The 16,408-nt window shown below is 45.5% G+C and overlaps 1 protein-coding gene across 2 annotated transcripts; it reads right to left on the bottom strand.

Moving 5' to 3' along the window:
• Nucleotides 1-6,014: 6,014 nt before the first annotated feature.
• On the bottom strand, nucleotides 6,015-13,843 carry OSR2 (odd-skipped related transciption factor 2). Of its 2 annotated transcripts, XM_019642532.1 has the most exons (5): nucleotides 13,706-13,784; nucleotides 13,426-13,616; nucleotides 8,507-9,274; nucleotides 7,361-7,460; nucleotides 6,015-6,605 (listed from the first exon to the last, which is right to left on the bottom strand). In XM_019642532.1, exons 3-5 carry the CDS (start codon nucleotides 9,160-9,162, stop codon nucleotides 6,423-6,425), a joined length of 939 nt encoding a protein of 312 aa, XP_019498077.1. In that variant the 5' UTR covers nucleotides 9,163-9,274; nucleotides 13,426-13,616; nucleotides 13,706-13,784; the 3' UTR covers nucleotides 6,015-6,422. The 2 variants fall into 2 exon arrangements, with proteins under 2 accessions (XP_019498077.1, XP_019498078.1); XM_019642533.1 differs by having other exon boundaries at nucleotides 6,017-6,523; nucleotides 13,426-13,843.
• Between the last annotated feature and the right edge of the window lie 2,565 nt (nucleotides 13,844-16,408).

Genomic DNA, 16,408 nt, shown 5'->3' with positions numbered 1-16,408 from the left:
ATATTTTTTAGTGTCCACTTACGTTTGCATACCCACCTCAAAATGTCTAGAAAGATATATTCAAAGTGTTAACATTGGCTACCTCTGGGTAATGGATTTAAGAGGGTCATTTGTGAGGGAGAGAGCAATAGAGACTTTTACTCTATACACTTCTATATTGTTTGGATTTTTTACAATAGGCATGATTATTTTTATCATCTGAAAAATAATAAAGAAATACATTTATTCTCAATTTTAAAACAATACTTTCAATCAACAGTATACCAAAAAGCCTCTAAAATTCCAACAGTTTTAGCAAAACAGATGCTATGACAGTATACTAATAAAGATTAATTTGTAAACACACATTTATTTTTAATGAGTTAATAAAATATGGGAGTGAAGTGATATGGTATTTTATGGTATTTTCTAGCCTTTGTGTAGTCAACAATACTTACCTAACAATGCATTTATGCTTACCTCAATGAAAGCCATAAATCTTCCACGCTAGAGAAGACAATATTATGTAGTACAAATTCTCATTTTATAGATGAAAAACTGAGTCCTACATTTAAAAAAAAATGAAATCCATCTTCTGACTTCATATCCATGGTTCTTTCCAACACAAAATGGCCTGCTGTGAAATTTTAGTGAGATAATAATATAAATAATCTAAAAAACAATTTCATTTAGCTCTGATCTTAAGACAAGCATACACCCACATCTCAATGCATAAAGCATTATTCATAGCAAATTAATGTTTTTCATACAAAAGTCAAAGTAACAAATCATTTGGTAATGATATTTCAATGTTTCTTTTATTTTTAAATTATTTTATAATCTCTGTGATTTTTCTCATCTTAATCAATTATCACATTCTCTCTCTTCTCTTCTTTTGCCTCTTTATATTAGTATGTGTATTAAGGTAAAAAAGAAAACCAAATAAATAAAATATTAAACCTAAAGATGTCTATTAATGTGAAAAGAAAAAATGGAATTTAGGAACAGCAATAATAGGGGGGAAAAAGTAGATGCAGAGACAAGGGAAGAGCAGTAAGAACCAAGGCAGGGGGAAATTTCACAACTTCAAGGACAGTGGGTAAATAAGTAAAGTGGGTTGAGATTTGTTTTATGTTTATTATGTTAGGCACATAATAAATGGCTGGTGGATAAGATAAAGGGAATGATGGTGTCAAAGGCTAATGCAGAAGTTCTCAGTCTCTAATATACATAAGAACTACCTGAAGTGTTTGTTTAAAATACAGAGCCTTGAGTCGTTATCACCAGAAATTTCAATTTACCCACTGGATTAGGGAAGACCGAGAAATAAGTAACCTGGATAATTCTAATGATCACACCTAGAGGAACACTAAGCTTGACTTATTGAAGCTCTTAAAATGGAGAAAACGAAGAATCAGGACACGGAAATGTAGAGAAGAGAAAAGATAGGAAAAGGAGGTTTGAAGAGAAATCAAGGAAGGAAAAAAAGGGAACTAGAGTGTAAAGATGTAACTAAATTAAAAGGATAGTTTAGAAGAAATACATGTGAGTGTCCATGAAAAGAGACAAGACTGGTCAGAGGTAATAAAGCAAGATGAAAAAACGAAAGTATTGAGGAAAGTAAGGCTTTATCTTGGGTTTTAAAAACAATGTTTATTAACTTTTTCCTTTATAAAAGTAACACATGCTCATTGTGGAAGAGTTGAAAAATAAGAAAAGGAAAAGAAAAATGTACCCATAGTTTATTACTCATGAATAAATGTCATTAACATTTTGGTATATTTTCTGCTAGTCTTTGTTTCTGCTTAGTTTTTTGAAGGTTTTGTTTGTTTATATAATTTGGATAATATCATATATGCCATTAAATGTCCTGCTTTTATAACATAAGCATCTCCTAACATAAGGTTATTAATGGAAACTTCATTTTTAACATCTGCTTAATATTCATAACAGACAGTTCTACTTTCTTCCTAGCTAACAGAACTCAGGTGTTTTCAGGCAGTCAAGGGCTCCTGGGAAGGCTGGCTTCATTTCCAGTCATAGAAGGTGAATTTTATTTAGTCTAAGTCAATCATTGTATAATTCTGCTCTCCTTGTCAGTGATTGGCTGAGGAAGGAGCAAGTGAACTAATTCTGGCCAGTAATATATGAGTGCAAGTCTACAGGCTGGATTTATGGAGGAGAATCTTTAATCCCTTTTTCTGCCTATGCAACGTGTTTGAGAAGGAAGCACTAGAGCTGATGACGGTTGGAGCTTTTGCAGCCATCTTGTGGCCATAAGGGAGCAAGTCCAGGCACTGAAGACGGAAGAAGAGAAATGTAAGAACTGGGCTTTGGATGATCTTGTCACTCCAATTAATTACGCATCCCTGGACTTTACCTTGAACTTTTTTTTTTATGTGAGAAAATAAATCCCCTATTGTTTAAGTCCCCTTTTGCCAGGTTTTCTGTTTCTTGCAGTAGAAAGCACCCTAACAGAAACAGCATTATAATTTACCTAAAAATTTTCCTCTTGTGGTATATTTATGTTACTTACAGTTTTTCACTATCAGTTTTTGCCTTGAATAGTTTCAATTTAAAAAGTTATATAGCTTAAATAATAATATAATTGGTGTTGAGGGGGGACTAATAAGCAGTAAAGAAAAGAAACAGGAATGAACATGAAATATCTCAGGTCATCAAAGCTGAATTATTCTGAATCTCTACTCCCTTTATTGCTCATCGCTGTCAGCAGAGGTTGTTATCAGTGGCAAACTACATTTCAGAAGGAAAAACTGGGAAATACAGTCTCAATATCACATACAAATAAAAGTGGTGAACACAATCCACCCATATACAAAGCCATTCTGTTTGTAATCTGTTATATGGTTTCATCCACTTTTTCTATTTCTTCATTATAATAATATTAAAATTACTGTGGTAATAAGAAAGGCAACCCATTATGCCATGGTAATACCCTTCTCGTATTGAAATTTTCTGTAGAGTCTGCACTGTGTTTAATCCAAATCTGTCATTGACAATATTCAAGAGCTAACGTTTCCCAGGTGCCTTCCAGGGGTAGCCCCTCCAGAATAAAAACTGGAGCAGTGATTTCAGTGAAGAGGTCTAAATGTCCATGCTAACATCTAACAAATGAACAGCAGAAAAAAAGTCACAGTAACTGCCTCTGATTTCATCACTAGTTGTAGTTAGGCCTATTTATAGTTTGAGATTTTAGATTTGTTTATTTTTTAAGTATTTAGTTGTCCTAGAGTCAAATTTTGGAAGGGCTTCCTCATGTAAAAGAGGATATGCCTGAACACAATAGCAATCTTAATTACTACAATTATAAAGCACTAGTACTACAATGACCTACAGGTCAATATTGGCATCAATAAGTGGACTTAACACATATTCATACTTTTATATTAACAATTGATTACAATGTAATTCATATTTAGCAATTATTTTTGAAACCCCACACATAGATTACAAAATGAGATTAAAGTCATAGCTCAATCCTTAATGATTGCTCATGAAGTTTTTCAGCACTGTGGTTGTGACTCGTGATGCTTCCCACTCCTGGTCTCTGGCCAGGAGTATTGATTCATGAGTTGACTATGGTAGAGGTTGTAAGAAAAACACAGGCTAATCTAAAACTCAAATAATGACTCTTCTCTAAACCAAAAAACAAAACAAAACAAAAACCAGCAGATGGATTTCATAAGATAGAAGATATCATTTTCCCTATGATGCCTCATAAGTTTGTCTCACATAAGATTCATTTCCTGCATACTTGTACATTCTAAAGAAGAAGAAAACAAAACTCAAAATTTGGAGAGGATCCCACTGCTCAAAAGTTCACCTGAGATCGTGAAGAGTGTGGAAAGAGTCTACTCAGAGGTTAGGCCCTTTCTGAGTCTAGACGCCTGCTGGATTTAAGAGTGTAGATGGAAGGTAGCTGTAAAATTAAGCCCTATTACAGATTTTTTAATTATCTAAGTAGTTGTGGCAAAAAAGTGCCACTAGATATAGAAAGGCAGAGACTGCGTGAAAATCATTGGAGCCTAGCACAGGGCTGGGCAAATGAAAAGCACATAATAAGCATTTGTTAAATTAATGACTACATAAATAAATTATAAATAACTTCACCTTAACATTTGAAATAGCGTGTACATGGGAAGGGGAATTGCTTGCTTCACTTTCTTCTCTGTTTTCACTCATTCGTTTCTGATTCCAATTTTTTCAATGAAAATGAATGAAGAGGAACAGTATTCTGGTTACACCTATCTATATATCCCTGTGACAGGGACTTCAAGGATATGACTGAGCTTGATAGTGAGCAAGGGTCATTCTTTGATAATTTGACTGAACCCTGTGCAATGGAACTATTGAAGTTTGTAGTCAGTTGGGGTGGGTGGGGCAGTGAGACTGACTACATGGAAAATGTCTGCAGGATTAGAGGAGCTCTAGGGACAGTCAATGTGTAACCCTGCTCTGAAGTGTTCAAATCTTCTGTGCCAAGGTGGGCAGGATCTTGAGAGAGTGGGAGTAAGGAGGTCACTGAGTTAATTCTGTACAAACAAAAGAAAACAAACAACAGTTTCACTCCCCTAAATACCCCACACACAGGCATCCCAACTCCATCCCTGTGCCCTCTCCTCTGTGAAGCCTTAGGCCCATCCCATGTTGGGAAGTGCATTTGTGTGAGCATTAGACACACAGGCTGGTGAGCAGACACTTTGTTGAAAAGAACTGATGTCTCCTGAGAAGCAGAAATGCCTTCCAGCCAGCTCCCCTGAGAACAGAGTAAGCAGTGAGTCTGAAACCTTTTTTGAAACCTCCCCCTACCTCGTATGGAACAAGGCACTGGTGAGAAATTTTGTATCTAGTCCTCGAATCCCTACCTACCCTTCTGGAGGATTCTAAGGTACAAACATAGGATGCGTTGCCTTAGCATCACCCTGAAGTTAAAACATGCCATCCCCACACAAATATACAAATGAAAAAAATCTGAGAGTACTTAATTCACCCTGTTGTTCGGTGTAAAAGTCTGTGGAACCTGCTGGGCCCCTGGGCCACAGATTCCCCTGATGTTCCCACTTTATGTTCAATTGTTTTCCTTCCAGTGTCTGCATAGTACTACTGTTTATCTGCATCCACAGCTCTCCACACAAATCCTACACAGGGTTGTCATTATACTAGTGTCATATTCCCCAGGAACCTTTTGGAAAAGGTTGCAATGCCTCAGAGTGTGATTACATATTTGCCATGAGCTCTATACACAGAGTAACCTGTACTTCTGGAATATTCCCAGGGACAAAAGGCCAACCAGTGATGGAAACCTTGCTAGTGATCGAACTCAGTTTGCTTTGCTGAGAAATCCAAACCTTCTAGAAGAAAGGATCTCCACCCTTGGAAAGAAATATTTTGCGCAAACATAGCTAAGTAGTTTCCCCTTTCTCCTCCTGTCTTCCATTTTCTGAAGGCTGTACTTCCCAGCACTCTTCTGTAGGAGGATGTTAGACCTGTCCCCTGAAGGCAGGGTAAAGTCTCTGTCTATAGTGCTAAATCACAGTGTTCAAAGTCTACTGGTAAGAGAAGTTGCCCATCATAAACTTTGACAGTGGGTCAAGGACTTTTTAAAAATGAAGTGGTGAGAAGCTCCTCCTTTCTCTTCTTTTTCCTTATGCTTCTTCCCACCTTATGCTTTCAAGTAGATCAGTCATTGGAGTTCAAGTTATTACTACTGATTATTATCTTGCTTTTATCTGAAGGAATAATACACAAGGAATTAGAATAAACAAAAGGGGATAAAACCTCAGGGGTATCAATTTTAATATCTTTGAAAAACAAGACAGCACAGTTGTCCAACTCCAAAATGCCACAGTACCGAAAGGGAAGAGCTGAAGTTTCAGTAAGAGAGCTGTGAGAGTCTTATTTCAAAAACTTAGCTATAAAGAAACCCCTTCAATATTGACTGTTTTAGAGGCAGCCCACTCTTCTAGAAGCCAGAGGGAAAACAGAAGTTAAATGGCAAGACACTTTTGCAGGGGTGTTGAAACAAACAAGAAAAGGTTTTATTTTGAAAATACAGTCTTTAAAGATAAATTTGGCTTCCATTTTCCATATCTAGGTGCATCCAACAAGATACAAAAACAAACAAAACAAAACAACAAAACAGACCCACGACATTATGTACAGAGCTCTAAAATGAGCTGTGAATATCTACAAGAAACTAGCATATGCTCTTTGTGAAGGGATGTACGTGTGTGGCTTTCTACAGTTCTCAGTCCTCGAGAAGTAGACTTAAGTCCCTGGAGCTGCAGGTGCGGCTGCAGCAAGGGAAGAGCTGGGGTCAGTGAATGGTTGGGGGTGGGGTGCCCCCTCCCCCCCGGGTGGGAGGCGTGGAGAGGTGTCAAGGGAGGGGAGCAGCGGCGGCACGGGACAGATCCTGGGCTTCTCTAGAAGTCCTGCCGCGGGGTGTGAGTCAGGCTGTGCCGCCGCAGATCACAGTTTCGCCTGAACACTTTGCCGCACTGCTCGCAGCTGTAGGGCTTGATGTCTGTATGGGTGAGAAGGTGAGTTTTCAGATTACTTCTCTGATTAAAGGTTCTTCCACATGTGGGACATTTGTGTGGAGATTCCTGTTCAGATGTGAAGCAAGCAAAGGATTAATCCTTCACACCACCACCGCACCCTTCTCAATAGTTTCTGTCTTATCGGTATCACAAGCGTTAACATAACACGCGCACGACAACAAAAGAGGGGACTTGCAGGAACAAATCTTGCTCCTAATCCTCCAATCACGAAAACACACGCTCAGGCACACACAGAGGCCCGATTACACTGATAACTGCCGGTGGCCACCGCGGTGGGCTTTGTGATTTCCAGCTCTTTACATTTCATCACCATGTCATAAGCAGGAAAAGGGGGAAGGAAAAACTCTAATCCTCTCTTAAGGAAAGACATTCTCCCGGGTAATAAGGCTCCTCTTTGCTGGAAAATTAAACTATTCCTCAATGTTCTGAAAACTACAAATTATGAGGCCCCTGGGAGAGAGCACAGATGGGATTTCACCATGCCTCCATTATCAAAATTACCTTTATTTCCTCCCAAATCAGAAAGCTTTAAATGCAGGGCAGATCGGATCAAAAAAGTAATAATTCTAAAATTAGGATTTAGCATAGACTGGCCTGTTCTTTAAAAATAATACAAAAATGTTTTATGTTAAATGAGAATCATTTTATGTATGGAAAAAAAATGAGTGTTGCTTTCCTTACCTATGAAACTAATATAAACAGCCTTTTAAGAGAAATACCCTGCCACTGAGCACCTTTTGTAGAGCAAACATGATCAAGTGGAACCAGTCACTGTTTTTTAAACAAGAAAACAAACTTACCTGCATATGTAAAGTTTTGTGAACTGCTAGAGTTCTAGATTGACAAAATCCTTTCCCACACTCCTGACATTTGAAGGGTTTTTCTTTGGAATGAATATACCTGAAAATCAATATAAGGTTTCATTGAAATGGCTTTACCACCACGGTGACAAGTTTCTTTTGACAGTTACTGAAATTGTAGTCGTGAAAAGACAAAAGAAACAGGATTCCCATTATTTATGTTTTTAGATTGTATTTTTTTTCTTTTCCCTGTGTAATTCTGTTTATGGTTAACCTCAACTAACAGACTCAAAACATTCACTGGACGCCGGCTTTATCTACACTTGATCGCCCTCTCTGGCGTATTCTGGAGCTCGAAATCGTGCCGAATGAGTCTCTCTTGGCCTCTACGGTTTTCCCTGGAATTTAAACTGGCCAAATCAGGATATAAGTCAAGGCTGAGTTTAGGTGGACTGATTTCAGCGAATTCCTGAACAGTCGCAGAGGATCCTTCAGAAGTCCCACCTAGGCGAACAGCTACTAGAGTCGGGAGAGGGCTACCCCTCCTCCACTCCTGGGAAGTTTTTACCGGATGAAAACACTTATGTTATAGTATTTCTCCAATTGCCGTTTATTAATGCAGAGTTTAAGGTCGGGGAGGGGGGAGGTGGAGAGCTGTGTCTAAACTCAGTGATGAAGATTAAATAAATTTAAAAGGAAGGTTACCATGTCAGGCTCTGGGGTGCACTCGGGTGTGGGAGGTAGGGAAGGGAGGCAGCCCAGTGGAGGTGGCCCAAGTAGATTTCCAGAAATGGTCTGATGGCAGCCACCGTGGAAAGGTCTCCGGGGGTCCTTCGGTTTTACCTGCCCCACCGCAAGGGCTACCGGGAGGAAACTGGGAAACTGATCCCAGCACCAAGGCCAACCCACTAGATTTAACTGCCAAGGATAGGGAAAGTCCCTCCCGCATCTCAAACAAGAACGCGGCAGGAGCCTGGCGAGGAAAAATGGTAAATGTGGGGGGTTAGCTGTGGCTGGCGGGGGAGGGCTTTGGGGATACATTTTAGTTCCGAGAGTATTTTAGTGACACTTGGAATGTCTATGAGGCTTTGGTATTCTGGACAAATTCGCCTTCCCTTCCCGGGCCAGCCTCTTTCCCCACCTCACCTGTGATCCCGCAGATGATCTTGCCTCCGGAAGGCCTTGTGGCAGATGTCACATGTGTACGGCCTCTCATCTGTGTGGGTCCTCTCGTGGATGAGCAAGTTGTAGGATTTGGTAAAGTGTCTGCCGCAAAACTTGCAGATAAACTCTTTTTTTGTCTTGGAGGGCAACCTCCCTCGGGAGGGCTTTCTGTCCGGAGTCAATTTACTGAGGCCAGAGATGGGGCTACCCAGCCCAGGGCTCAGCTTGGTCAGCTCTCCCATCTTAGGGGGATCCTCCTGCGTGGCAGCCACCGCCAAGTTGGCAAAGTCAAAACGGGGCCTGTCCTTGTGCAGTGCTGGGAGGACGTGGGCAATAGCTCCCTGCTTGGGGTGGAAGAGGTGGGTAGTAAAGGGCAGAGCCGGAAAAGGGAAGCGCGCGTCCACGAGGCCTTGCGCCGCCGCCATCTCGGTGATGGTGGAGCGGGTGATCTCGTGCACATTGGGGTACCCCAGCGTCCAGTGGTTCATGTGCATGGTCTGCACGGCGCTGAGACCGTACAGGCCCTGCAGGTGGTCCACTGCAGCTGGGAAGGTGTTCACCGCCTGCAGGAAGGAGTAATTGGTGAGCTGCAGCGACGGGTGGAGCGGGATGGGCGCCGGTAGGGCCTTGCTCCCCATCTTCCGGGATGCTGGGGGGCTGAGGGAGCCGCCCCTTTCTTCCAGGACTCAGAGGCGGGTGGGCGTGGGGCTCCGGCAAAAACTCAGAGAGACAACAGCACGAAGAGAGACCCTAAAAATGGACAGGGAGAGAGAAGAAGGGTCGTGAGTATTATCCAACAAGCCAGCTCGGCCTGACCTTTGGTGCCGGCGAGGGTTACCACACCTTCCTTCTAAGTCCGCCCCCCACCACCCCCAAACACACACCCTACTCGAGGGTCCCCAAATGAGTGGTGAGGGAAACGTAGCGCCCCCCAACCCCCCACCCCCACTGAGGCCGCCGAGTTCAGCCTCAGGGCCAGGGTATCAGGCGGGGCAGGAAAAGTCCCCTGGCGAGCTGGATGCCCTGGCGGCCCTTCTGGGCACCCACAGAGAGGTCGGATTCCAGCACTCCCGGAGCAGAAGACCTAGGCCCGAGGAGAAAGAAATGTGGGTAGGGGCGCTCCAGCAGAGGCGGCACCCAATCCAGCCCCCACTTTCACCCTGTCGGGCAAAACTCGGTCAACAGTGATGACCCGCAACGCCAGCGCCTCCAGGCCCGGGGCCGAGCCTCTGTCGCCACCGCGCCTCGAAGCTCCCCGGGGAACAATCGGTTGTGGGTCCCTCCCGGGGCTTTAGGGTCCGACTCGGTCCGGTGAGGCAGCTCCTCGCGCTGCGCCCAGCGTGGGCTGCTCTGCCCCGCGCGGCCGCCTTCCCGGCGCTTACCCGGGCCATGCCGGGGTGCAGAAGCACCCGGGGCGTACTTGGTGCTCCTGGGCCCTCAAGCCCTCGGAGGGGCCCGCCTCGCCCCGCGCTGACCTCGGAGGTTTTCTTTTTCCTTCCTCTGCCTTAGTCCCATTTATCAGCGGTGACGGCCCGCAGGAAAGAAAAGTGACACCTCGGGGGCCGGGTTCGACCTGGAATCGCCCCCTCCTCCTTCCCAGGGGCCGTCCCCTCCCACCCCCTACCAAGATCCCTTCCAGATGGTTCGGCTCCCGGGGAGTGATTGGGGGTGGGCGGAGAATGTCCCTGAGGCCGAAACCCCTTATCCCAGTCTGAGCGCCAAGCTCTGGGGAGAACCAAGAGGCTTCTCGACCTGTCACCATGAGTGGCTCCTATACCCGGGAGGCCCCAGCAGGAGAGAAAGGGCTCCCTGGGGAGGGAAAGGGACGGAGCGGCAGCGGAGCCCCAGCGGCCGGGTACAGTGAGGCCCTGCCAGCCTGGAGGAAGGTTGTTTATCCGCCTAGAGATGTGTGCAGCGGCACTCCTGACACCCAGAAGCCCAGCCGGGGGGGCTGCGGGCATGGGTATGCGGCACGCGCTCCTAGTTCCCTGTGCCCCCGATGGCAAAGCAGTTTACTTTCAGCCCCAAGTTCTCAGGGATACCTCATGGGCATTCAGGATGGGCCTACCTGCTCCCACTGCCAGCCCCTGTATAGCAGAGGGTTCTGCCAGCTTGGCGGGCCTGGGCCTATGCTTCTGGGAGCAGCCCCCCCCCCCAGGTGCGGGACTCACAGCTAAACACCTTCCCTGGAGAAGAGCAGGCCGGCCCGTCTGAGCCATCACCCTTAACGCCTGGCTTTTGAACCCTCCAGAATGGTGGGAGAGTTGTTCAGTCTCTCCTCCACAACCATCTCTTTCTGCGCCTGAATTTTCTTCTCTAGTGTGTTGTGTTGCCAATGGCTCTGTGGGCAGACTTAGGGCGCTGAGATAATCACACAGCGTTCTAGCAACGCAGAATCCGGCTGCCTTCATGAGGCCCACACCTTCCCTCCCTCCTCCTGTTTGGAAAGTTTCGGAGACAGGGATTTATTAATGAACCGCTTCTGCCTGGTGCTATGCGGACTGGGAGTTTAGGCCCAGAGTTAATGAGAGGTGTGAAACAGCCAGAGGGTCTCAGTCATACCATTCAACCGAAACTGTAAACCTCCATTCGGAATAAACTTTCCCATCACAAATCATGATTCATTTTTGTTCAGTGGCAATCCCTCAAACCCTCTCCTAGAGAGGCAGGGAAAAAAGAATTCTATTAACATCCCTGGCAATCTACCTGATTATTTCCTCCTCCCTTAAAAATAATAAATTACACCTTTATTTCCTTCTTTTTGCATAATGAGGATTTTCCAGCGATTCAAAATATTATTTTTCCCCGAGTATTAAAAAGTAGCCTCCCCCATAGAGAGGAAACCAAAATTATTATTTGGGTGTATTCCCAGAGTAGATTTCTTAGAAATAAATACAGGAGGCAAGTACAACTCCCACCATGTTCTCCATGTGTATATGTGTGTGTGCATGTGTGTGTATGTGTGTGTGTGTGTGTGTGTGTGTGTGTGTGTGTGTGTGGAGGGGTGGTGGTGTTGTCAATTGAAAGGCTACCACAACTTGTGGTTTCTATTCCAAATGTAAGAAGTGAACTCTGCCATAAAGGTTAAACGTTAATTCTGCCAGCTGAAGGTTGAGTGCCATCTTCCTTCCCTTTTCTCCCAATGGTTTGTAACACAAAAATTAATAACTCTATTGTAATTCAGCTTCATGGTGGCACAAAAGTGCTATTTCATAGTATATGTTCATTTTAATTTGCAGGACAAACGGTTTCTTCACAAAAGAGCAGACCACTGGTGACTTCTGAAACTCTTTTACAAACAGAACAACCCTAAATATCCATCAAACACTTTTGCCATAAATAATTAGGGAGTTTAGATTCCCATTCTGCTGAGTTGCTGGGAATATTTGTCAAAAGATATTTTAAGACAATGCAGAGATCTAAAGTACTTTCGTTTTATCTGGAGCTGAGCATGTAGTAGTAGTTCCCACACTCAGTTTCAGGCAATAACAGCTCTCATCGTTTTCTGTCATTTCTCCACCATGCCGTTTCGGACCATTTGTTACTTTTAATTTTGCAAGAAAAGAACGTTAAACCAATGAAAAGACATAAATGTTTCAGTGGAGCTGAAGCTAGTTTTCTTTCATCAGTTTTCTTCACAGGAATTTCCAGGAATGTACAGAAGTTTTGTAAAATTTAGTTCACTGGCTGTCAACAAGTGAGATGTGTACATACTAAGTTCAGTGAAGCTTTCAAAACATTGGAGGAAAAAAGGTACCGTACGTGGTAATTTGATAAGGAGTCTTGCTTTTTGGTAATGATGTTATTACACTGAATTATCTAAAAACAATATACAGTCAGGGGTCAGCTGCTAAAACCTGTGCGTTGGTGACTGAGAGAAATAACTGATAGGTTAGGCTTGCTGAATTTCAGCCTAAACCACAATGGAATGGAATTTTACATAAATCAGAGAGCTATTGACCAAGTGGATCTAAGGAGATCATTTTAATAAATAAAACAAAAATGGTCAGACTGGGTCAGGTGAACAGAGAAAAACGGCGGCGAAGTTCTTGCCCCTGTGCAGCGCCTCTGCCTTCCCAAGGAGTTAATTAAATTAAGATGCCTTCCGCAAAATCTGGGTTGTTTCTCTCTGCTCCCTCGCTCCCCCTGCGTGAGTAATTTTCTTGTTCGGCCCAGGGCTGCAGTTTGTTTCGCAGAGAAAGTAGCTGTCTGCGGCGTTTACGCTCCAGGAAACACCAGCCCTCTTTTGTTCTCTGCAAACAGGTAGGGAGACAGATGCAGCGCTCCCTCCACAAACACCTTTTTTCCTCCCTCTTTTCTACCACCGCAACTCCTTCCTCTGTTGCTGTTTCTCGAGGATCCAAGCGTTTAAGCCCCGGGGAAATTCGCCCTCCCCCAGGACTGGAGGATGGGAGAAAAAATCAAAAGGCCAACACAAGGTTGGAGAATTACCTAGGGCTGAACTATTACTTCCCTCTTGAAACGCGCTGGCTAGACAGGCACTGTGTCCCGGCCTGTCCGCGCTGCGCCGCCGCGGTTGCCCCCGGACGGGTGGACCGGGAATACCAGGGCAGGGTCAGAAACACCCTGGGGTAAAGGGATTTTATCTCAGCGTACGTCGATCAGCTTTTATAAGAAGGCTTACTGCATGCTTAGATTAAATGTCTCAAACCAAAACTAAAAACTAGTACATAAAAGTGTGTGTCGTTGGGTGTTAGCTGGGAGTGACGTGCCTGGGATCCGACAAAGTGAGAAACACAATGCCCCGGGATTGCATCCATATGATCTCTTTTCACAATTTCTGAATTTGTGGCACGCCGGACAGAGAATCTGAGCGCCCCCTGCATCCCCTTCACCCTTGCTTAAGGAGGCTGCAGTCCCTTCCCAGAGCGGACACTCACCTCCCGCAGAAAGGTCCGCCAGGGCAGCGCCGCTCAGACCTGGTTCAGGCAGTGAGGCACACAGCTTGGAAAGGTCATTGGGTCCACGCCTGGCAAACTTCTTTTTCCGCGCGGATTCCCGGGAGCCGCGGACATGATCTGGAGCACCACGAACCACAAAAACGAGAGCGGATCCTCGCCTTGGTCCGAGTCTGTGGACGTAGAATGCGTCAAGACCTCGGGTACTTGGTGCCGGCGCTCAATGCTCGCCCAGAATCCCGCGCCTCCGCGAGCCTCTCACCGACTCTGGGTAAGGTCGGACCCTGCAGTCTCGCAGGGCCATCACCCTCCAGCAGCGAGCGCTCGGAGCTCTGTCCCCGCCCGCGTCCCTCGCCAGGCTGCTCGCAGCCGGGAGTCCAGGGCTTTAGTAGCGGCCCCGCCTCCCCTTCGGGCGGGCGTCCCGCCGCCGCGCGGGGCCAACAGAGCCCTGGCTCCGCCTCCGCGCCCGGCGCCCGCTAATGGTCCACTCTGTTTACTTGTGTTTGGATAGCAACTGAATCTTAAAGGCACAGGTTTGCTCGAGCTTTCCCAGTTACAGAGACAGAGCCGAAGGTGACACAGTTCAAAACTCACACACCAACAGAACGCTCACCACCTTCCTTCTTGGTGCCACTTTTTCTTATATTGTTAGAAACTGAACAACTGGTCTTCTGCCTCCGGAAGACCCTGGGGAGATACCCAAAGGGCATTTTGTAGTTTTACTTGGTGCGCTCGCCGGGTTAATTTCCACATCTTAACACGTTTAACATACCCATCTTCTTCGTAGGGTAAACTCAATCAGTTCTAGATTGTATTCTCTAGCATATGTCACCCTTCCCCCAATTTAAAATACAGTTTTGTACATAGTTTTGTTCAATTATGACTACATGTGTAGTCTGCTTTCGTCTGTTTTTAAAACAAAGTTTGTTTACAGAGGTGACAATTGACTAATTTTGTAATTACTGCAAAGACATACGTGGAATGTCCCAGGAGAAATTTCTTCCAGTATTTAAGTTTTAATTAGCCAATGTACATTTCATAAGCAGTTAACCAACGTGATTAAAGAGGTGGGCTTCTGTAACCCATTGGCAAATAATAAAGAACCCATCTAAAATGAGTGAAGAACAATCATTTTTAAAATGGGGGGAAATAATATTTTAGCTTCTCAAAACATGTACATCTTCATTCCTAGCCCCCCCCTCCCCAAATAGAGTTCATTGTTCAGTCGCCAGGAAACTTAATCGAATTTGAAGCGTAGTGATACGTTTTTCAGGTTCTTCTAAAGGTTTGGTCCTGTGTGAGAGTTAAGTGCAGAACGCACTTCAGCTAATCTTGAAATAGGGTGGCCCAGTGACAGAAAGGGAATGACACACACTCATTTTAAACACCCTCTTTCCAGATTAGATCTGCCTGAGTGAAACTGAGCAAAATGCCCTTCGTCCTAGACGAGTCGCCAGAGGGGATCTGCCTTAGCCCCGGGTAAATCTGCGTTTGGGGGGCACAGATCTCCCAGACATCAGGTTGTAAAATTCAAAAGTGTCCCACCAAAACATGGTTTTGGAAGTACCGCCTCAGAGCACAATTAAAACAATCTAAATCGTGCGGGAAGTGGACACATATAAGCAGAAAACGAAAAACTGTCCAAAGGTGAACCAGTGATTGCAGACCCAGGCAGAATCTACGAGATATTATTTTATTAAGATAAAATTCCTTCTACTTTATTTATGCCGAGGTGGACGGAATTTTTCGTTCCTTTGGTGAAACATAATTCAGGGATAGCAGATCTTTTTTGCTTTCACTCTAACTTAAAATTCGCAAAGGTTAAAAAGTGAGCTTGGAACGCAGACCCGAGTGTTTAATATCCTTTAGTATTTAACTGCTTCAAAGTAGATTTGACAAACAGCATGTAACTAGTAAAATGCCTGAGTTCAGGTTTTTTTTTTTAAAAAAAATATTTTCCCTGGTGGCTTCTATAGGGGTGCTTTCATTTTAGTACGCAGTCCTGAGCCCCAGCTACCGAGATGCCTGCGGTCCCCTCTCTCTAACCGCCTCATTCTTTCCGCAGCTTTTCTCAATTTGGAAGATTTGAAGGGAACTTTCTCTTCTTTCAGACCCCCAGGACACACACTCCAGGGGTGGTGACCTGAAGAGTGTTCCTATGCTTTTTATTTTCTTTCCACCAAAGTAGAGGTAATACCCCAGCGGCAGGCTTCACACCTTCCCACCGTGCGTGCGTGCGTGCGTGCGTGTGTGTGTGTGTGTGTGTGTGTGCGCGTGAGTGTGCGTGTGTGTGTGTGCGCGCGCGCGCGCGGAACCGTTTGCTTTTCCCGCGAAGTAGTATTTCCAACCACCCACGAGCTGCGCCCTCTTTCTGCAAACCTCCCGAGGCCAGGTTTTTCCATAAACGTGTTTACCTCGCCCACCCCAGCCTCCGAAATTCCACAATGGAGTCTGGGCCATGCGGGCCCTGAGCGCTGCACAAGCCTGAAAGGTAGTGAGGAGTCGGCGAGCTCCCGACTTCAGGGGAAGCCGCGTGGCCCAGCAGAGCCTGGGCAGCCTCCAGGCCCGGCCACAGCAATGGGCAGGTGCGCGCCCCAAGCCAGGGCGAGCCAAAGGCTGAGCGCCGCGCCGCACTGTATGCTGGGCTCCCTCTGGCCACCTCCGCGACCACCCGCGGCGGGCCCTGGAGTTTCTCCACGCTCAGTCCGGGTAAGCTCCTTGCTCACGCCGGCGTCTAGAGCGCACACATTGTGGGGCCCACCCAGGAGCAGCATCCTCTGCCGGACTCCCCGGGCGACAATGCGCGGCACGGAAGATAGGCCACAGGGTCCCCCGGCTTATTGTGGGGTCTGGGTGTGCCGGGAGGGAAATACCGGAGCCTACAGCTGCCCAGCTGCGTACCGGGGGCTGAGTCTCTGCGCAGCGGTCCCGCTCCCCCTGCGCCCTCCAAGAGTCAGCTGCACGT

This window comes from Hipposideros armiger, unplaced genomic scaffold (genome assembly GCF_001890085.2).
Source record: "Hipposideros armiger isolate ML-2016 unplaced genomic scaffold, ASM189008v1 scaffold_70, whole genome shotgun sequence".
NCBI lineage: Eukaryota > Metazoa > Chordata > Mammalia > Chiroptera > Hipposideridae > Hipposideros > Hipposideros armiger.
The sequence above is the reverse complement of the archived record's forward strand: the minus strand, read 5'-3'. Positions and strand labels throughout refer to the sequence as shown.

Bases quoted from the DNA above. Each gene is read 5' to 3' on its own strand.
- OSR2 (XM_019642532.1), bottom strand. From the start codon at position 9,162: ATGGGGAGCAAGGCCCTACCGGCGCCCATCCCGCTCCACCCGTCGCTG. The intron at 7,461-8,506 runs GTGAGGTGGGGA...ATTGATTTTCAG, and splicing joins GATCATCTGCGGGATCACAG to GTATATTCATTCCAAAGAAA. The intron at 6,606-7,360 runs GTAAGTTTGTTT...ACATCTGAACAG, and splicing joins ACAAAACTTTACATATGCAG to GAATCTCCACACAAATGTCC.